This window comes from Prinia subflava, chromosome 5, assembly GCF_021018805.1.
Source record: "Prinia subflava isolate CZ2003 ecotype Zambia chromosome 5, Cam_Psub_1.2, whole genome shotgun sequence".
Lineage (NCBI taxonomy): Eukaryota > Metazoa > Chordata > Aves > Passeriformes > Cisticolidae > Prinia > Prinia subflava.
This window is the reverse complement of record NC_086251.1, coordinates 19,756,897-19,780,159: the sequence shown is the minus strand read 5'-3', so window position 1 is coordinate 19,780,159 and position 23,263 is coordinate 19,756,897. Positions and strand designations below refer to the sequence as shown.

The following is a 23,263-nucleotide window of genomic DNA, read 5'->3' as shown; positions in this document are numbered from 1 at the left end:
TAACAATGAGAGTCTCCAATTCCATAACCATTCCAGAAACTGACTGCAATCAATGCCTGTTAAAACAGCCTTATGACCCAGTTTCAGTGCAGTCAGACCCACTGCCAAGGTGGCAGTGCAACTCTAATCCTGTTTAGCTGGCAAGGCTCCATCCCCTCCGTGGAGGGCTCTGCAGAGGCCGCGTGTGCCCTGCTGCAGTGAGCACTGCGGGCTCCTGTGGGCTGCAGAGACCCCCTTGGGGCTGGGGAACCAGCTACCTGCTCTTACTGCTGGTGGGGAATAATATTTGGGAGGAGTTATAAAGATCTGGAGGGGACAGGCATCACCATAGAGGTCATCTGTGAGTAATCATCTGTGAGTGGCAGACAACGGCAACTCACACGATACTAGGCCAGTGCAGAGATTTTTAATTATATCACTCGCAAGAACAAATATCAAAAAATATCACTGCATTCAACTCTCTGCTTCCGCTATGAATGTCACAATCTACTGAAATTCAAGGTCCTTGAAGTTAGTTTAGATTTTATTTTCAAATAGTGTGCTCAGCATCTGTCATCTATGTACACTTTCCTAATAATTTACTATAGTGTCTCCAATTATGAAAAAGTTCAAAACCTTAGATGAAAGCAGTCTGCTGCTGATGCACATTGCTGCCCAGCTGCCTCATGTCTAAAAGGAGATTTGCCTGAGCAGATACTGAGTGAATCTGCAAACAGGAGAACAGCAGCAGTGTCCATGGGCCTGGGATGACCAGCACAGGCCTTGGAGCTGCTGCAGGTGGCAGCCACTCCAAAACACAAAAGACTCCTCTTGGCTGTAAAGCTCATGTCTGCAGGAGCAGAAGAGCTGAGTGCCACGGCTGACAACAGCTATGTCTGTCAGGTTCACTGCTGCAGTGGTTCACTTCACTAAGCCATTATAATGAACTGTTCTGAAGCTGCAAAGTTTGTCCCAAGGCCAGAAAAATCATTTTGTTCAAAACACATAACACTGATAACAAAATGGTCACTGCTGACATGACAGATACACTTCTAGAGGCTGACAAAATGCATTTCTTCTCAGCTGAAAACCAGGCTATGTTTATTATATAAGCCATCATTCCACTACCTTAAATAGATCACACATGTTGTTTTTAGTTAATCTGTTTCTAAAATGCATCATAAGATCCTCTGCTTACCTGTCTCATTGTAACAGTATGCATCATACCGAGCAGTTGTATTTGCTGAGAGTTTGTAAATGCCAGTGTTATTTGCTGCACAAAGAGGATAGGGATTGATCCGTGGGATAACAATATGCCCCACCACGAAACCATACCTGTGAAAAACAGAGGAAAATAAACCATATAACTTATTATAGCAGATATCACTTCAAACATTAAGAAGCTATAAAGAAGCCATTACTTTTTAAAGGTACATGCATTTATTCATAGTTTTGTTGCTTTTTTGTTCCTTTTTCATTTGAGTGTTCCTTTCTCACATGCAGCTACATCAATCTCATGTCACTCAACATCGTTTTGTGTTTGATTTCTAGATCTAAAACTATTTAAATTAAATATGCATCTTATTAGTTAGCTAGGGGGATCAGTTCCAGAGCAAGGGAGTGAAAGTGAGGGAGGTGAGTGCACTTTTTGTTCAGTTTGAGTTTGTATTACCTGACACTATATTCCCATTCTTTAGGGATTCCCATTTTCATTGCTTTGACATAACACACTGCTCAGGGACACCTCACACAGAAATATTGAGGGCTCAATTTATGGCACCTGAGCAAGTTTAAGGAATGATTGCAACACACCATTTTCTGTAAAAACTGACAGCCTAGTAAAATATTCAAATACAAGAACCATTCATCCACAAATTCTTAGTGTATCTTTCAGTTGAACAGTGTGATTATTGTGCACAGAGCTCACATAATTCAGTGAAGACTGTGGTTACATAAGGTACAATGCATTATTACTGTTTTGCAATCCTGTAACACCTGATTGACTCCGATGTATTTAACTGGAGATGTGATAGAATGGTAACAAGGACCGGGGTTTTTGCTTTACTTCTTCAGAAGAATGATTTTTCAGGGAGGAGTAAATGTCACAGCTTTGCAGTTTTTTATCTATGAACATTATTCCAGTTTCACGTCTAATGTGCAGATACTTGCAATTCTGAAACCCTCTTGTAGGTGGAATTATAAATTACTTTACTCGCACTTCCAACAAAGCTTACAATGCTGACACTTTACAGACCATATTGACCTGCTTGTGTTACATTCTGTTGATTCATCTTATTCACATTCATTTGGATGGTTATATGCAGCATATTTTCCCCCTCCTACTCATGTTTAATAAGAACTAAAGCTTACTGACAAGGACTACTTCTAGCACAGGATCAACAAATGAAAATAATAGGGTGGGAGGGCTGGCCAGAAAGAAGGGAGGGAGAAATCCTATCTACATGGCTTACATGTCCAAATCTGTCCTCTGGCAAATTGTGAATTAGGGAGAATTGTAACATTAATTAGAAATTACACCTTCCCCCTGGAAGAAAAAAAAAAATCCCTCTTCTTCTTTCAATTGCCTTTATATTTTAGCTTTAGAAAATACTTTCCATAATTTTGAATATTCATAATTGCTTGTATAGAATTCTCTCCTCTACGCATTATTTAGGATTTGATATCTAAATATTGTGTAGTGCTGGGAAATTCAGCATGCTGGGTATGTTCATATGCTAATGTCAGAAAAAGAACATGCCTACTGTGTTTTGAAGGACTTTCCCCTCAGAGTAAAGAACAGTTTCTAGTCTTTACGTGATACAATTTTAAATTACATTTCCACTTCTGATGGAAGAATTGTCTAAGAATTCTTTGTTCACATATTCCACCACCACAATACTTGTGAAATGAATATGCCAGAACAGACAAGAGTTGCAAGCAGTATTGATGTCAGTACTATTTCTCATGGTACCAGAGCAAAAGTCTTAAAATTTTGGAGAAATGTCCATTGAATTTTTCTGTGCCAGTTAGAAGATTAGTTCCATTTCTCCATGTTTGCTGTTTAAGTTAGACTGCAATAAAAATGAAAATCTGCTGACATTTATTTAAACTCCATAATGGTGTGCCACCATGAATCTCCTGGGCTGCAATGATCATGCAGCGGTGGAGTTTGCAGAGCTGAGAGAAACGAGTGAGGAGAAGAGTAAAGTCAAAACCCTGAATTTTGGGGAGGTAAACCTCCAGCACTTCAAGGAGGTAGTCACTAGGCCCTCCTGGGAAACTGCCCTCAGGGACAAGGGAGCACAGCAGAGGTGGCAGGTTTGCAAGGATTCCTTCCATAGAGAGCAAGAGCTCTTGATGCCAGTTCAAGAAATCAGGAAACCAAGCCAAGAGACCAGTGTGGCTGTGTTGGGACTACAGGACAGGGAGGAAACACACAGGCAGTGGAAGCAGGGTACCAATACCAGCTGGGGTGTAAACACCCTGAGAGCAGCCTGCCCAGAAAACCGTGGGGTTCTGCTGGATGAGAGGCTGGACTCGAGCCAGCAGAGCCTGCTTGGAGCCCAAGAGCCAAACGCATCCTGGGCTGCACCCAAAGCAGCATGGGCAGCAGGCCAGGGGAGGAGACCTTCCCTCACTGCTCTGCTTTGCTGAGACCCCACCTGAAGGGCTGTGTCCAGCTCTGGGGTCCCCAGCACAAGAAGGACATGGACCGCAAGTCCAGAGGAGGGTCATGAAGTTGATCAGAGGGATGAAACACGTCTGCTATGAGGAAACATTGAGAAAACTGGGATTGTTCAGCCTCACATATTCTTATATTAGTATTCACTAATTTTTTTTGAATTAAAAGTTTTCTGTAACTTCTATTCTCTGGGTCTAGTTATTTTTTGAGAAACTGGGGAGTCTGTATCATCCATATTTGTTGCCCTATACATAATAAATTACAGCAGGTAATTAGGTCACTTGACAACATGATTTTGGGATTTTTAATAACTACTGTAGCTGTCATCTGAAACATCTCCATTCACAGATTACAAGGACACTAATTTTACACTAATACTGTGGCCATTTTGTCACTGGGATGTCAAGCTCATCCCTCACAGTACCACCTGCTGTTTTTTACTGCTCCTTGGCAAGACTGAGTTCCATACACTGTGCACACCATCCTCAGCCTTTGACCTAACACTGGGCCGTTACTTTTCACATTTTTCACACTTTTCACATTTTTCACATCTTACCAATTTTTCATTGACACACTAGGATCTGAACATCTTTCTAATTAGCTTATTATACTGTCAATCTTTTGTTACCTTTAGATTTTATCTGTGAGAAGTTACGATTTTATTAAACATAAATGGTAAAAACTATATACACCAAGGACTTACTTATTACTGGACCCAGAGCAAACATACACATGCACAAAGAAGTTTTGCTTATTATAGAATATAACTTATTTAACTATTCTTGACATCTACAGTAAGTCAAATGTAATTATTACAGTAGCAGTGTCATGGTGTATTATGTTTTCAAGAATTTCTTTACCTGCAAGTTTCAAATCCAAGCTCATGAGCTCTCTTCAGCTGCTCTAGTGTTGCCAAGGTACTGTTGAGAGCTCTGCAGAGCTCCACTGCTTCAGATCGTGTGAGACTGTAGCGACCATCTTTTTCAACATGAAAAACTCCTCCATATCTGCAGCTTACATTGAATTCTGTTATCAAAGGAAAAGAGAAAAAATGTTAAAAATGAAGATCTAATGCTTCACTGAAGATCTGGAAATTATTTATTTTCAAGTATAATGTTTTCAAAGCAAACAAGTAACAAGTAACAGCTACCAATTCATTCAGACAAAAGCATTTCCACTTTCAGTCACCTTTCCCATACTTCTCCTCTTTGGGCTGAGGCATGAGCCAGATCTCCAGCCTTCCCAAAATAGCAATACAACATGTTTTTGTGAGGTATCCAGGGCTTTTAACATAGCATTAACAGTAAAGTGCAGGAGAAGGGGTTAATAATAATAATATCAATACAGATAAGAATAATCATGCACATACAGAGAAATGGGGAAACAACAGGACACTTCAAAGCAAAGTGAACTAATTTACTTCTGCCCCATATTTCCCTCTAGAGAAAAAAAGCAGTTGCCACTCCTGACTAGAATGACAACTGTAAAGCACACTTCATAGGAGTAGCTATTATTTCCAGTGCAAAGAGGAGCATGATTCATTTTTATCTTAATTTTAATGAAAGTTCCATGTGCAAGAAAGAGAAAAATAATAGACCTGTCCTTTCCAATATTAAAAGGGTGTGTCCTTACCATCTATTTGAAAATAAAGATGACGTATAAAAACTGTTTTTCTAAAAGACACAAAATGCAATTCTTGCACATTTGCATTGACACATTATAAATAATGAGCAACTTTTGTAATGCAAGTTTTGCTTGACAGTCTATTTTGTTCTATAACATAGACAAGAAAGCAAATGTTAGTAATCAAGGCATGCACTCTTTCTTTAATTTCTTTTATCCATTGATAAATTGATGTTATTCTATGTACAGGGTATTCACTCAGTGTAAACCACAAGGAACTTTCCTTTCCATAGCTCAGAGGAAACACTCAAGGAGATAAAATACCAAATTAGATGTAGATTGGGTGAAGTATGGGAGGACAACCACAGCATAGGTAGGAGACCAATAGTATTGATGTTTACTTGTCCAAAGGAGCTCAAAAGCTGTGCATCCAATCTTGAATACTTGTACCACAGGCACCAGAATTAATCGTTATTGTTACTTGGATAGCTTTTCCACAAAAAGGACGGGAAAAATACCTCTTCTCCAACTATTCCCCCTTCCCCAGTATATTGGCTGACAAAAACATCTAATTTAGACAAAATCGGTTTGTATTTCAGAGTTGTTTAACAAACAAGCTTGCTGGTTACAGTTTGTAGTGTTTTTAATATTTTTATTATCATATGTCATAAAAAAAATATGGCCCTTCTGCCTCTCCTTGACTACTGCTATGGGATGGAGCTGCTCTCACATCAGTGGCCATGCAAGCGACTTCTACTTTGACTCCAAATATTTAATATTCAAAGCCTAACATTGTCCTAGAAGTTGTCCAGGTAGTAGCTTTATTAAGCATAAACAAACCTAGACAAGAAAAAGATTTTGTCTTTAGTTTTCCTTTTTTGATTCTCTCTTCCTAAAACATACTCTGTGAGACCCAAAACTTAATGTTAAATATGGGGATCAGATCATGAAGTTGTATTTGATTACTTTAAAGTAACAAGCTCAGTGATTTTTGAGATAAATTTTCTTGGAGCATCAACACCTTTTCTGGTAATTTCAACCTAATTTCTAAAAAGCTTTCACTGTGAAAGCAGATCTCACATACATTTGCTTTGGGTTCCATTTGATTGCAGTTAATCCTAGATTCACTGAATTTAAAGTAAAGTTCACTTTTGTTTAGAGTGAGCTGCTTTAGCCATCAAGCCTCAGCCCATTCCTGATTTTAAACATTATAATTTATGCTCTATTACCCCTCTGAGATTTAGTCATAGTCAAAATTCCACTTAGAAAGTCAATTACTTAGACTTCTGCTGTTTAGAGAAGCAGGCTTATTTACACAAACAGGCTTAATGGAGCTCCATGTGGGCTACATGCCTACACATGTGTACATTTTCCATGGAAATGCTCAGCCTGAGTAGACCCTGCACACCAGGACGCTGCTGGGAGGTCCCAGGCTTGCTGCACGTGTGCTGCCCATCTGCCCTGCGCTGCCTGCACGCACAGGAAGCCTTGCCTGTGCAGCGTGAGGGATCACGTGGGTGTCCAGGAAACCCCAGGCAAAAATGTGGCAATCCAGTTCTCCAAACTGGCTTTGGGGCCATCCAATCCATTGGCACTGTGCCCTAAAGGAATGCTGAGACAGCATATTTGTTTTCACTTTGATGATATCTTCTACGCCTACTATTCCAAAAGTCCCACTGCTGTAGCAAAGACACTCTGTTCATGAAGAGCTGAGTATGGAAAAAGGACCAAAGCAGTACCCAAAATTCACGTGGTATTTCACAGTCTAAGCAAATTGCGTAAATTCAGCATCTACTCTTTGGAGGCAGTAATTACCACATTTTAAAAATGACAAAATACAAACCCAGAGCTATCAGGGAACACAGCATTTTTTTACTGTATAGTCTCAGACTTTAAAGTTCACACAATGGGAACCCTTAACTGACTTAATGAAAAAAATTCTGATTCACAGCAATAAATACATATCAAAAATAAATTATGAGATCTAAACTAAATTGACACCTTAATTTTTTTTCCTATGCTAAGGCTTATAATTTCGAATTAGGGAAGAAACATGGCTGTCAAATTTAAATCAAAACGAAACACATATTTCACCTTTTCCCATATGGCAGGAAGGTCAGATCCATTAATTTTATGTTGATGTTACTTAGCTTTAACACAGTTATGCAAAAGGTGTATTTTTCTCGTGTTCCAAGAGCCAAGGCAATGCAAAACTCATTCTGCGTGACAAACTATTGCTGATCCTTTTAACATTTTTGAAGCTTCCAAGGGCCTGACTCAGAGTGGACTCACAGTGAAATCACCAACAGCACATGAACTTTCTCTCCTTCCCCCTCTTAGAGCTGTCTGGCTTTGGGGCCTGACAGGACACAATCTTTCCTTTCTTCCTTCCTCCACATGATTTGTTATAGCTGTTTAATAATAGCCCTTGAAGAAGGCAAACAGTACGAAATGTGTCTGAATTATCATAATCATTAATCTCACCCAGGCCATGAGATTGGGTGACACCAACCAAAGCCATGGAATGCTCCTTCTGCAATGCTGAACTTTATGAGCATGGAAAACATAAATTTCCACATGGGTCACTTCTTCCCGTCTTTGCTGGGATTTCTGGTGCCCTCTCTCAAGCAGCTGCATGCAAACTTTTCTCTGCTATCCTCATTCACATATCTAAACCAGGTTCAATTAATACTTGTCAGCCAAAATCACTAACTTTGGTTCCCCTGACAGTTTTCTAGCTCGAGCCCACTGGTGAGGCAGAATCGCCTCACACAGACTAAAGAGCATTGTCCTGTCAGAGAAGTGTGAGTTACACCCTCATTATTAATAGGAGAGGCTTGTTAGAAACTGTCACTGTAAGAAACCAGGTGCAATTTCCATTTCCACCCTGATTCTGCAACCCTTATGTATAATGAGTAACAGTGACTCACGCTAACTCTTCCCACTGGAATTGATTTTCCATGAAGGTTTTTGGTGTACTGTATGGATGCCTCATGCACTACTCCCTGCTTTTCATTGTTTTCGAGACACCTGGGGGTTTCATTCCCAAGGTGGGAGCTGTCTTGTAGTTGAGAAAAAAAGAAAAAAAAGGCAAAGCAGTTCTTTTAGCAACTGCAGAGATACATCAAAGCAAACCAAGAGGAAGATTTGCAAACACCCTGCCCACTTGAACGAAAGCATGTGTAAGACTTGTACACGTTAACAGAGTTCTTGGTAAAACCGCACGCTGAATTGCATGGCAACCAGGAAATGTTAGGGGGATGTTTTCGTGGGGATTTTCCTTTTCAGTTTGCGGTTCAAGATGATTGATAGGTCACCAGGATGTGCTAAACTGGGGCTGGCAACAGGGACAGAACTAGAGGTTTGACAGTACATATAGCTTTCATTCTCTTTGTTTTAATAGAACATAGGATTTATGTTTACTCTAAGAACTTGGTTCTAAATTTATTAAACTGATTTCTACCTCTAGGCCGATATACATGGGTAGACATTTCCTTATAATCACAGATTATTGAATCTTGTGCTGACACTTCTGAACAGGAACAACCACCAGCTTAACACTGACGCCTATATTTTGAATATTATCACCTGCTTTAAATGCATGTTAGTAACAAAGTACCAAAAAGTAACACACTGGAAACAGATTAAAATACATTTAAAAGAAAATCCTAGTAATTACGATTCCTCTTCAAATCTGTGAATTGGACCATGTGAGTCCTAAAATCCGAGGAGCTCTGCACAATCCAGATCCTGTCTCTCAGTTCAGACCTATCTCTAGTTGTGCCTGGTTTTCTATTTGTTTCTCATGGAAACTACTTCATGGCTAAATAAGAACGCATATTTTATTTCTGACTTGAAAATTTCATATGGTATGGAGTCACAAAACATTTCAGGATCCAAAACATTTTGTCAATGTATATATTAAGTTAGTCTGATTACTGTCATTTTGACATCTCCAAGAACTTAAATGTACAAAAAAATATCATTCAATGATTACCTAATACACTGCAACACACATGGGCCTGGAAGGCATTATTTGCTGAGTATTCCACCTTTTTTCTGGAGTCTATTAGTAAAAAACTTCATTCAAGCAACTTGCAGCCCAGGCAACTATAACAGCATATAAAGGCTTTTACCTTTATGTCAGAAGTTGGACTAAAGCCCAAGTCAGTGATGAAAACCACTGGATAGCTGTTTGCTAGATTATGTAAAATGATTCATTAATCCCAGCCACAGTCACTAATAGACACGTGTCGACATCATTAAAACACACCTATACTTGAACCCCTCGGGGCTTGATGAGGAAAGGAAAACTGTGCTGGGAAAATAGGACTCAAAACTGGGATGACTACACACTGATCAAAATTCAGAAGTCAAATTTGCAAGATCCACGTGAATGAAGCAAGCAGTCCTTTACCATCCCAACATAAAAGTACCAAAGGTCAAGCCACATGTGCCATCAAGTGTGGCTGGTTTTGTGTTCTTCCAGTTATGATAGTCTTGCTGTGCTAACCACCATTCTCTAAAGAAAGTACAGAAACAAATCTAGGAGTAGACTACTTGCACCGTAAGCAAGGCTTTTCCAAATAGTGACAGTGAAAATAAGTCTTCCCAGATTCTTGGGAGTTGTCCAATGAAGTACTTTCCTTGGAGTATTGCCAAGTCAGGAAATCTATAATGATTTATAGGAAATACATTTCCAGATTTAATGGCAATAAACTGTATTTTTTGTTTTCAAAGTATCCCTTGTGGATACTTAAATAGAGCAAAATAAGGGGTTTGTTTTTCAGTTTGAAATTAACTTTAATTCTGAAATTAAAATAATTCATTTGCACAAAATAAAATATAAGCACTTAAGAAAGTTAGTTTTAAGTGTTTACATGGCTGCAATACATGTAGGTGGTTTAAGGGATCCAGACAAAAGTTTGCCTCAGGGATTTTTTAAAATGTCATATTTTCATTTCAGTTTGGCATAGAAATATGTTCTAAGCCTTGAAAATTTTAACAGGAAAGAAAAACCCTAACATAATTGTATCCCTAATAGATAGCTGATATTCAGAGAGGCAAAAAATTCTCTGCACACCTGGCTTTTTAAAGATGGCAATGTCCAGGAAAACATTTTAAAAGGGATTTACCTGCACGTTTGCAAGGAGTTTCTGCTATAAATAGAGACAAACGTATTCTTAGTACTTGGGTGTGGTGACAAGAAAATGAAGATGACTCTCCATAGATCCAAAGGTATAAAGGCAGAACTTTCTTTGAAGTTGTGCCTAAACTGTTCCTACTACCCAGTTATATTTGGCTACCTAGTAATTCAGTCTGAAAAAGGCAAATAAGAGTGTAGCTTTCTCACTTTGCAGTGTGCTGCTCACTGTATGAAAATTCATGAGGCAGCCATGCTAACCTTGACGCCCAAAGCTGACGTGGATCTCTGCAGTGAAAGAGAAATGTGGCTGGAGGTGTGCACAGAGGCCAGGGTGGGGTACAATGCTGTGGGAGTTTCTCCTTTCTCTAGCAAAAATCAGCAAGTATTCCTTGCATTTCTGTCTTCTGAGAGTGCACACTGGAAATGGGATGTGGGACAAAGCTCAAGCTGCTGGCTTTCTTCTAGATTGTTGTTCCTGATGAATCTGCCCACTGGTCATCAAAGTCTTTGTCTCTTTATCTGTTTACTGGTGGACAAAAATCTCCAGTCTCTTAATTGGCAGCTCTCCTGGCTACTGCTTTAAAACAATGGGTGTGGGGGTAGTGCTATTAATAAATCAAGCATTCACAGAGTCACTCAAAATGCAAGTAAGTACAAGAAATATGCTTCAGTCCTCAGCAGTTGCTGTAGGAAGAAAAGAATCTGCTAATGCATCTTCCAATCATACTTTATCTGCGTGGCAACAGTTGCTCTGGTAAACATCCTGAGTGAGCCCATACTGTGTCATCACCTATGATAAACCTCCTTGCTGCTGACATTAATATTAGTCTTTTTGGAAGAGTCTCACCCAATAGGGAGCTGAAAGTTTTCAGACTCCAACAGAACGTGGTACAGCTGCGTAGCACCTCGGGGGAAAAGTTGCAGGCAGTGATATCATAGTCTGCAATTAACTATCTGATATGCCCCCCTGGAAATGATGAAAACATAATCATCATTGCCAATACGAGGAGAGCTCCAGGCCAAGTGAGCAGTCTGACCCCAAAGGCTGAGTAACAAGGGCTGTGAGGGAATCAGTTGGGACCAGTTCCATGCAATCCAGGTGAGGAAACACACGAAACAAAGCTGGATAGTAATAGCTGGAGTCTGATTTTCACCGTTTGACTGATTTAGTTATTTGGGATAAAAGTGTTTGACACTCAGGATGGCTCAGCAGACAGATCCCCAGCCTGGAGCCCAAAGGGCCTTATTCCTATTTGCTGTTCTGTCACTTATCCAATCAAAGAAAGGAACCTCAGGAATCTTTTCAAAAGCTCTGCCAGTTAAAACAAAGATAACCTTACTCTGGTAGACATACTGAAAAAGGGAAGGATGCTCAGAATATGCCTTACAACGTAGGACATGACCTGTAGAAGTCAAAGCATCTTATGCAAGCTTCTGTTGATGGAAAAGAATATTGTCACATTCACTACTCACTTTGTTTTTCCCCTAATACAAGAATGACAGGGATCCCATAGCCTGTAACCAGATTGCCTAGGCCAGCAGGAAACTTCTCCTGGAATTTTTTGGTGGCAAAATATTTCCATTTTCTGTACTCTTTGTGAGTATATCCAACCCATACTAGGGTTTGAAGAATCTTGGGATTTATACTGAAAATCTTGACTAACAAGTAACATTCCTAAAATGTATGCAAGATATTCATACGCTAAGCTACATGAGCAGTTAAATTTCTTTAATAATTCTTACAGACTTAGTTATGAATCTTTTACAACTGGTTTAATAAAAAGCCACACTTAATAACTAGAGTTTGCAATAAACATTAGTATGCACACAATGCTGTTGCTATCACAGATATGGTAGGAATAGTGATATTTTTCCTATTAAAAAAAAAAAAAGTTTATTTAAATTTAACAATTCATGAAAGGCAGTGAAGGTTCTCTTGCTTGAGGGAAGAATGGGACAGAAGCGCTGGCACTGTGGCCTTGATATTCTGTGATTTCAAAGACTGCATTAAATCCTACATTTATTTAGGGAGTGGAGATACATAAGGGCAATGCACTATTGCTTGCATGTAATCATCCTCAAATAGTGAAGCATCATTGTTTCCCAAAAGTGCTGGAATCATTGTGAAGCCAGCAATCTTGTTATGATGCTGCTTGATTCCAGTAATTTCTTTTAATGAGATATAGCTGGATTTTACAAAAAAGATCCAGAGCTAAATCCACGTTTGAATGGTAAATAATACAGTGGCAGACTTCAGTTCAGGTACAGTGAGTTCTACAACATTGGATCCATTCTGAGCAAGAGTCAATTCAAACATCAGTTTGGGAGTACGCTATCTTAATAAATGCAAAATTTGAGACAGTTACTAATTAATAAAGCACTGCAATATTTTTTTCTCCACCAAGGATATTACTTGAAGCAAAATTCATCACATGGTTTATCAAGAACACTAGACAAAGGATCCATCCAGGACATAAGAGTACAGGCTGGGAGAAAAATGCATTGAGAGCAGCCCTGACGAGAAGGATTTGGGATTTGTCGCGGATGAAAAGCTGGATATGAGCCACCTCTGTGTGCTCCCAGCCCAGAAAGCCAACAGCACCCTGAGCTGCATCCAAGGAACATGACCAGCCGGGCAAAGAAATGATTCTTTCCCTCTGCTCTGCCCTCGTAAGACCCCATCTGCAGTGCTGCATCCAGCTCTGGGGTCCCCAACAGAAGGACATGGACCCATTGGAGCAAGTCTAGATGAGGAACATGAAAATGACTGGAGGGCTGGAGCACATCTTCTACAAAGAGAGGCGGAGAGAGCTGGGATTCTTCAACCCAGAGATAACAAGGCACAGAGGAGGCCTCACTGCAGCCTTAAAAACCCCTAAAGGTTTTGGGGTTTTTTTTAAGAGGGAGAGTTTTTTTACACAGGCAGATGGTGATAGGACAAGGGGAACAGTTTTAAACTAAAAGAGAAAAGGTTTAGATTTGATGTTAGGAACAAGTTCCTTACTGTGAGGGCAGGAGGCACTGGAACAGGCTGCCCAGAGAAGCTCTACTCCTGGGAGCATTCAAGACCAGGTTAGATGGAGCCCTGAGCAACCTCATTTAGAGGGTGGCCCACGGCAGGGAGTTGGAAGGAGGCAGTCCTTACAGTCCCTTCCAACCCAAGACATACAGTGATTCTGTGGTGACTTAGAAACAGCAGAAGTAGCTGATGAAGTGAGAAACCACTTTCCCAGGTGATTTGCTATCATTGTGCATAGATCCTCTTGTCTTCCTTGAACAGCCTAAAAGCATGTCTTAGACACACCTTGCTATGACAAACTGCTAATTCACCTGATTCATAAAACTACTTTCTCTGGAAGGGTAGGAGATATTGGACTACTTCCCAATACAGAAATCAATTCAAAATACCAAAACCAGTAAGTTAAAAAGCAAAAGATAGGTTTCAATTAGTCATGTTGCCATGACCATCACTGTGGATATATTTGTATCCCATTAGGGGTGGAAAAAAGGTGTCAATACATTCCCTTGCAATTGCTGTGAGTCAACAGTAATGTGATTGTGACTGTGTTGATAAAATGGCATGACCTGAGCACTATGAGTAATAAAGTCAGACAGAAGACTGACACTGTTAAGAAATTCAGTGTGGGTATACAAAAAGTTGGTTGTGTGGATGTTTCAAAAATTAGGAAAGCACTCTTACTCATAAGCAGTATTTTCTCACACACGTTGTTTGGCTGAAGGAAGGATTGCACAGCCAGACTCGGTGATGGATTGCCAAACTGTAACTGAAGAGGGTTTCCTGTTTTTATAGTAACAGTTTTCAGAGAGTGCTCTGGTCCTCTGTGCTCTTGTTCCCTTCCCATCCAGTAGAATAATATCTGCACAAGAACACTTTTCTTACAATTAATCATAATGCTTTCATAGCTCTGTATGTGAAATCACACCTGCTTTCTGAAACTGAAGCAAGAGACATGAATCTTGCTGATGGGACAAGGGGCTGGGACTTTGAAGATGTTTTATTCACAGCTACATTGCTATCTCTCTGTTGTCCTACCTGTGAGGTGGGGATAAAAACACTGACTTTCCATGGGCTACAAAAATCACAAATCATTATTTTCTGCTGGCAGCATGTTTGTCAGTTCCCTTCTTTCTCACTAGTTGGGAATAGTCTTTCCCTGTTAAATATGAAGTCTACATATAGACTTCAAATTTTTAGTTCTAGGGTGATTTAAATACATCCAGCCTGACTCCAGCTCTACCGAAGGTGTTGACAAAATCCACCATATAAGGTAACTCCCTCTTGACCAAATGTAGTAATATTTATGTGAACTCTGTGCAATGAAAGAGAAAAAACAAAAAAACCCAAAAAAACAACAAACCAGAACAAAATTTCAACAGAAACACCATCTATTTCCAAAGTGATACTTTCAGAAAGCCTAGGATGTCAAATCTTTTTCAAGAATTCAGGTTTTTCTACAATAGTCAGAAGAAGAATCCAGCAGATGACAAACAGAAGGAATACATGTCAGATGTGCTGGTGTTGAAATGTTTGAATGTTTAAGGTATTGTAGGATATACTGAGAAGAGACCACTTGTTTTTGTTACTAATGTCCACCTTGAGCTTTGAAGACATGGTTGTGTATCAAGTAAATGTTATCAATAAGTGCTTTTGTAAGTTATTAATGGACATAAACCTTGCTGGGCCCAAGACTTTCTATGCTGTGGCTATGCTGGTTTTTTAATGGGTTTGTGATAACACAGAAGCAATTGAAGCAAATCACATTGTTATTATTTTATTTTGAAGGGCAGCCTAGTCAGGCAGAGAGAGCTTTTTAAATCTTTCTTCCTTTTGTCAGCAAAAGAAATTAATTAAAGAGTTTATTCATTCGCAAATGCAAAATTTTGGATGGAAATGCTACTGTTCTTTAAGGGTATGGTTGCAACCTCTTCCCTGTCTTGCACTGTTCTTTATGCAATATATTTTTTATGCTGCACTAATTTACAAAAGGTCTGGTCCCCACTGGAATGTATATAAGTAATAGGAATTGTTAAGGAATATAAAAGAAGAAGAAAAACCATCTCCAGCTCCAGAAAGAAACATAAACTACTTGTTACATGTACTACCTTAATTAAAATAAATTCCCATCAAAGAATTATCAGAAAGCAAGTTCAGATTTAGTCACTGGTTTTAACAATCTCCTACTGACAGGATATGTCCCCTAGAACACTGGGCAATTGGGCTTTTTCTAATCCACATGAACCCACAGAGACTGGAAACACGGCCTAGCATATATGCCTAGAGATACCCTGAAAAATCACCTGAAAAACTGTGCTGATCTTACTCTTCCATGATGCTCTAAGGTTTCCTCTGCTTCACTGTTTTAAAAAAGCAGTTAATGCTGTGCTCTGTTCAGTGTGAGCACAAACAATATCACTTCTGGATAATGTGTGAGACTTGGCAGGTCAAGTATATGTTGAGAAAATGAAGCAAAACTACTGTAATCTTTTCCCATTCAAAAAGCAGCCAGGAAATTAAGCCATAAGAATAAAAGGAGAAAAAAAAAGAATAGAACTGATATTGTAGAAGTGTCACAAGACACAAAAATCATCACAGACACTCTTAGAAGAGCTCTGCAATTTTTATAACACATAACAGGGAGCAAATGGATCCAGGGTTTTACTGAGGCAAGCCAGGAAAGCAGGAAAGAAATTTTTCTCTAGGCAGTCACCATAGGAATGTGTCTCACATGCTCAAAATGTCTGGCAGTTCCTACTTTAATACAAGAATTGGCAACAGGATGAGTGCTTCTCTAAAACCTTAGCTGTGCCTGCTCAGTGATGAACTGCAACCACCAAGTATCTCTTCTCAGTAAGCTACAAAATGATTTGTTTACATTCTGGAAAAGAGGAGTTTAAAAGTTTAGAGCTCAATATGCAGTCTCAAGGAGAACATTTTATTTTCTGTGCTAGGAGAGATTTTGCTCCCCACAAGTAGACAAGGTTACTCTGACTAGTGCAATGGAAGAGTGGTATTTTGATAATACCAATCTTCCAAAGTCACTGCACACTGCAGCCCAACAGCTTTCCCAGATCATCAAGCTTTAAATACAAATACCTCCAAAATCTCAATGAGACAGTCAATATTTATCACTAGGCAGTATTGGTTCAAACAGGAGCAAAACTTCACTAAATTTAAGACATTATTCTTCAGCTAATTATTAAATAAATGTTAAAGCTCTTGAACCCAAAGAAGTGTTAAGTCTGACAGTAGGGCAAAAAATGTCAGTTCTCACTTGGCAAACTGCTTCAAACATTCCGAATCATAAAAAGATAAACATAGAATAATAACTCCTTAAGGAAGCTCTACTTTGCATTTACTGTTGTCTAGCAGGAAACAATTGCTATTGAAATGAAAAGAGCTGATAGTCCTCAGTATAGTCCTCAGTGTGCATATAGGTAGCAAACACACAAGTAAACAGGATAAAACTGTTAGAGCAATAAAGTTTTATCTGATTTTTACAGCCCTGTAACTGCCAAAAGTGATTTAAACAAAATATGTATTATTTCACTTCCATGTTCTAAGAGTTCCTACATGTCAAATTTATGCATAAACAACATATAGGAACATTTATAAATATGAAGAGTCATTAGCAAAAGAAGTGTTTTTCTTACATTTGCACACTTGTGTAAATGATGGAAAAGGGAAAGGACATGTCAATAATGAAGGACACCCATTCAAGCAGGAGGTGGAGAAATAAGGAAGTGAGTGAAAGATGCGTTCAGGCCGCACCCTCAGTGTCTTCATTATTAATGGATCATGTTTCTTTCTAATTGCCAGATACTACTTTCCCTTGAACCTTCCTGGTTAACTATGCCATATTCCTTGTGCAGAAGCTTTGCCCAGAGCACCAGGATGGAGCTGAGAAGATCTGGCTCTCCTTAGCAGCGACATACTGTGTCACTGCCTCATCTCCTCGTTCCATGATAGGGACACTCCACCTTGTCTCAAAGATGTGAGTTGGCCCATGGCAAAGAGTAGGTAAACCACTCCCCTCACAACCACTGAGGTATTGCGTTTACAGGCTGCAGGAGGAGCATTTTCCAGCCTGTTCAGTCTGTTTTGAGTGGGCATGTGGGCTCCCTGCACACAGCCGCAGCCCGGCTGCCCTGGCAGCCCGTCCCAGTCGCGGCTGATGCGCCTCCCTGCTGGAGCGCTGGGCTCTCTGAGAGGCTGCCAGCTGAGGGCTGGCACTCAACTTTCTCACACCAGCTTGTCAGCAGCTTGCTTGCTGCCTCTGCACTGCCTCACGTCTGCTCACAGGGGTCTGGGCGCCCAGGGAACATCCACTGAGCTCCGGGTAACCTCTCACTTCTGTATGGGAAATCTGCAAGAGACTATTCATTACAACCACCCACACACGCCACACCCTGCTTCTTTACAGACACCTATCCATTAACAAAAATAACAATAAAAAAGCCCCCTAGGGAAATATACTTCTGAGAACCTGTTTTGCTAACATGCTGTCACTGTGAGACATACATAATTAACAAAAGCTATGCCGTGGCAGGTTTTTTTACTATTTATACGTGCTGTCAGAGGCAGCATCTTATTTACAAAAGCAGGTATTTAGTAAAACAGACATTAACTGTGAAGTTGAGGGTTGTAGGCTAATGCCCTTTTCCTGGGCAGCTGTCAGTGTGTACCCTGGCAATCTCCTTTATAACCCTCTCACACTGCTTTTGGAACAGTATCATTAGCAGAAAGAGAGATGGAAGTTCTAACACAGCTGCTGCATGTCTGGCAGCAGTTTTTTCTGTCTTTCTTTTTTTTTTTTTTAAGACACAACACAGTCTCTTAGCGTTTCCAGCTATTAAGCTACATCAATCATCAACAGAAAAGAGAAAAAAAAATGAAGCAAAGTATTTTTCAAACTCCAAATAGAAGTAGAATTCAGATCATCTCCGTGATTTTTACTTTGAATTAGCACACCCTGCTTGTGCTTTCATGTTTTTAACAGCTGAAACTGTAGATTATTCTTCAACTTGGGTTTTTTTGGTTGTTTTTTTTTTGTTGTTGGTTTTTTTTTGGGGGGGGGGGTGGAAATGTTTTTTTTTAATGTTTTACCATACGAGAATTGAAGGTTATTGTACCAAAATAAGACTGCTGTATTATATAAAGTTGGCAGTGTTGTCCTGCAGAGGAACTGGAAAGTCCCAAAGCCATTGCTTACAAAAGAAAGTTCAATTATGTTCCTAATTGAAAGCACAGACTCAAAAAATGACTGCAGGTTTCGTTAGGCAGGAAACAGTCATGGAGGTTTGAACTTTAAATTGCAATTAGCTCAGCTTTCTGTCTGACTGGAAGGGTTCTCCAAGGAAAACCCCTCTTTTTCTCCGTTGCCACTTCACATTAGTGCCTGCAAGCTCATTCATACGACGAGAGCTGCTCCGGGTCCCTTGGGCGGGGCAGCTCCGGCAGCTGCGGCCAGGGAGGGAAATCACAGCCAGCTGCTACTGATACTGCTGCAGAGGCACTGCGGGGAAAAGTGATAAACAGCACCGACACAATCCTCTGCCACCGCTATTGGCAGCACCCAGAATGGCCACTGATAATTACAGTGGCTGATAGCTTTGAAATTATTATTATCTCTCTGGGAGGGAGAGATGACTGTCTGTTAAGGGGTGATGGACTCCTGGAAAATGACCAGCAACTACACCGAGCTGGCTTCCCGCCTCCAGTCGAGGATAACATGCAGAGAACGGTCCAAACCACAAGGTTTGTCACAGAGAATCCCTGACAGGTAAAGGCAAAACACCGTGGATGTGATCTACTTTCTAGCAAGTTGGAAGTTTCCATTTCTCTATTTTAAGAATTCAGTTTAATGCTGACAAATTAAATCAGCGTGCTCCCAGATGCCAGATTATTCTAAAATATGATGTGTTTTGAACAGCATTAATTGTTCCACTGCAATGATGCATTGTTCTCAAAGCAGGCAAGATTACCGTGATGGGTTATGTTTGTTTCACAATAATCCTCTCTGTGAAGTCATATTTCATGTACATTTAGCCTTGCTCCTGGAAAAACCAATTTTAGAAGTGAGTTTTGCAGAACTCCTTCCCTTGCTCTCTCACATAGTATTCTCTTGAAAATAAAAGACCTAATGGTGATATATGAAGGGGAGAATTAACATCTTCCTTACTGACTGTATTTTCAAACATCCCTTAGTTCTGGAACAAAAATGTGATGCAAGAAGACCAGAAAATGGATGGAGAAGTCTTTTTACAGTATTTGGAATGTCAAAAAACTTTTAAATTCTTTGACTGATTTACCCTCTCCTCATAAAGGAACTCTACATTGCTTTTTCTCTGCTTCTGTACAACGTGTTTTACTACCAGTCATTTACAGTCAGAACTAATATTATCAAATATTATCACATCTTTCCATCAAGTATTTTTGGAGTAATGAGCTCATGGTTCTCTCTGGTGTTTGTCTGTCTATCAGCATGTCATGATATCTCTGACTGCTGGCACATTCTTGATACAGTCAAACCTCATGCATGTTTAGGTGATAGAGGAATACCTGCAGTATTAACACTATCTTCAAATCAGGCCTATAAAATTCATGGGAGCTCTTCTGGAAAGAGAGATACACCACGTACGGATGAACATTTTGTTTAACCTTGGCTAGAGCTACCAGTGGTTTTAAAAGCATTTACTTAGAAAAGTTCTTCCTCAATTGTACGATGCTATCTGTCCTCATTAAGCCTTTCTCCGACTTCCTATTCTCAAGGTAATGGCTCCTCATTACAGTGCACACCAGTACCTAAAGAATCTTCAAAGGTTTCTCCAAAGACTGCCAAACAATCCCCTGCCATGGTTTGTCAGCTCTGTGTGTGTGTTTCCAGTGCAGCTCCATAACCCATCCACTAAACAGGGACGGAAAGTTCAAGTGAACTCTTAATAAAGTCTAGTTACTTTGTAGCTTTGGAAAAGTGCCAAGATACACACTGTAAGGACTGAGTGAAAATAAACTAGCACAAAGAGCTTCTTCAAACTGCTTTATTTACAAATGTACACGATGGATGTGCAAACCAAGGGGCAGGCAGGTCTCTTCCTCTGTGAGCGACCAGCAGCTGCAGGAGCCCTGTCTCAGAGCCGTACCTTGTGATGGGGCTCTGGCAGCCTCTGCAGCGCTAACAGCCAAGCTCCTTCCTCCCACGGGCAGACTCATTCTCCCTCTTTCCATTTCATCTTTACCACTACTACTTCTGTTCCAGCTTCTTTCAGTTTGGGGGTCAAAATTCTAAGATTCTCTTCATGTTAATTTGACAAAAATATTTCTACAAATACGTAATGCTCACAGGAGAAAATCTCCTCCAAAAACATCATTAGCCAAGATGTCAGCATCTATATCCTCCAGGATCCAGACTCCTTAGACATGTCATGTCAACACCATGAGTAAGAAACTTATCAGTGACAGTATAGTCACAACACCACAGAAATCAGGGTAAGTTTTTCAGCTTTCTCTGCATTTAATTTTTCCATCTGAAATCCCCTTAAGAATAATTCCAGGTCCTCTTCAATTCCATAAAATTCTGTACTAAAAGAATCAAAGTTCCAGTTCAGGAGTTTCCCAACAGCACTAGCCATTAGTCTGTGATACACAGCAAAATCACTGTCTATAAAAAGAAAACACCACCACCAACTGCTGTTTTGAAATCATTACTGACTACAAAGTCATGCTGGAATATACCAACTAAAATATTCTGTACCTATAGTCTAATACCTCACTAAGCCAGTAAAGAAACTTCCCTGGAGGGCACATGTGAAGTTTGACACACTTTTTGTAGCTATGATGTTATGGGGCTCTCTGTCTCGCAGTAAAAACACATCACTCCCAGAGCCAGAGCAGACCCTGCTATCCAGGACACTCCAGGCAGCTCACAGAGCTCACAGTCGAGCAGTTATAATATTTATACAGCACACAGACGTGGACCAAGCCAAGGATTTACACACACCTTAGACCAACCTTCTTTGCCTACAGTAGCCCTGTCCTCTCTCTTAAGGCTTAGTCTACATACCTGATTTTAGCAAGAGCATTTTGGTACAATGGACACACGATTTTAGAAAGAGAAGCAATGAGGCTGCTTCAGCTATCACAGATACACGGGGAACTTCTGACACACCCATTCACAGCCTGACAGCACTGCAACCATTACAGAAGTATCCCCTGCTGCTCAAGCAAATGAGACATATATTTACTGTACACACACACAGAGCCCTCGGATGATAATGGCCATAAAAATGCATTTTGTTGGACTCCTGGAACTGATGAGTACAAAAACAATATAGAAGCACAACTGTTATCCCTGACCACAAAATGCCTCGAGGCAGTTGCTGTCACAGTAAGAGTCTGCTAAAAGTATGTTCATTCCCCTAAAACATGGTTCAGCTTGCACCATGTGAAATTTCAAAAGCTTTTTGTCACTTTGGACATAATTTTTTTTTTCTTTTTTTTTTTTCTGTATTAAGCTTAGATTTTTAAATACAAATATTTGAAGCAGATAACCAAGCTGCAGGAAGGTAAGCGACAAACAGCTGAACTTTGTCAGTTCTAGTCCCCTTTGTTTCAGAAGCTCATCACCTAGCCCCAAAGAGACCTTGGAAAGTCAGAAGCAAACATGCTTGGCATAAAAGCTCTCCAAATTTCAGCAGAGATCCCTGCAGTTTTTCTCCTGTTCAGCAAGGCTATGCCTAAATGCAGTTTTGTTCAGCTCATGTAAACTCCAGAATGCAACTGTGAGCTGGGGGGGCTCACCCCCTTCCCTCTGCCCCCCTTTTCCCTGCAGCCCGAAGCGGAGCTGGGAGAGCAGGCTGCCTTTGGAACAGCAGTCACACAGTCGAGCTGAGCTTTGCCAGAGCCATTCCGAATTCCCTGATGTAGTTCTGTTCTAAGTTTAGACTTCATTCTTTAATGTTCTGCAATTTAGTTTTTATAGGTCTGGAATTGCCCTTTACAAGCAATACACCGCTTTCTGTGGTTGTACAGACCAGCACAACTGAGATTACACTTCTAAAACATCTCTGATAACACTTGAAATAATAAAAGTACATAGATGCAAGAAAGCTGTTAACTGTCTAGCAGAAGCTAGCTGTCTGAAGCATCAACTTAACAATCATAAGTGTTTTCATTCATAAAAATCTTACCTATTTCTGTTAGACAGAACTTCAGCAAACATAATCCAACAGTTGCCCATAAGGAGAATTTGGCCATTGTTTTCTTGGAACTGCTTTGCAAAATCCAAAGATCCTTGCAAGCTGCAGAAAGAGGAAAAGCCCCGACGCTTGTTAAGCCTGCAGTCAATGAGTCTGAAGTTTGCTGCACTTTTTATTCTGATTCAAAGGAACTGAAGTAATGACATAACTGGGAGGGGGAAGCTCCATCAAAAGTCACACCCATATTGCAACAAAAGTTACCCAGCAGCAGAAGAAGGGGGAGTGGAAGGAGAGCTAGTACTGACTAAGCAGGCACACTTGAGTTTTAAAGAGCCACTAAACCTTCTCTTCTTACACAAGTCTAGTCAAAAGTTATACTTAGTGTGCTTGTAGGAAAATTTGTGTAATCTCTCCTGAGTTACCTCAGAAAGGCACTGTTTGTTATAAGCTTTTCCTCTTGCATTTTCAAATCTCTTAATTATTGAAAAACCAAGTGAACATAAAAGCACTAGAGTTTCTGAACCCTGGTAAAGAATCTATAACAGCCTGGATATTTCCCCAAAATATTTTGCTTATTTACTCCTATCTCACCATTTTCTCTCTTTGTGGTTCAGTTA

The 23,263-nt window shown here is 40.0% G+C and overlaps 1 protein-coding gene across 9 annotated transcripts in view; it reads right to left on the bottom strand.

Annotated features, from left to right (window-relative positions):
- The window catches only part of CD44 (CD44 molecule (IN blood group)), a 47,799-nt gene extending 24,942 nt beyond the window's left edge, over window positions 1–22,857 (bottom strand). For 4 of the 9 annotated variants that reach the window (XM_063398308.1, XM_063398310.1, XM_063398307.1 and 1 more), the window contains exons 1-3: window positions 22,638–22,839; window positions 4,522–4,687; window positions 1,178–1,314 (exon numbers count right to left, since the gene is read on the bottom strand). In XM_063398308.1, coding sequence (XP_063254378.1) covers window positions 1,178–1,314; window positions 4,522–4,687; window positions 22,638–22,704 — 370 coding nt within the window. In that variant the 5' untranslated portion in view covers window positions 22,705–22,839. Of the gene's footprint in view, window positions 1–1,177; window positions 1,315–4,521; window positions 4,688–22,637 lie in introns of all 9 variants that reach the window. The other 5 variants (XM_063398314.1, XM_063398304.1, XM_063398305.1 and 2 more) reach the window with 5 other exon arrangements.
- Between the last annotated feature and the right edge of the window lie 406 nt (window positions 22,858–23,263).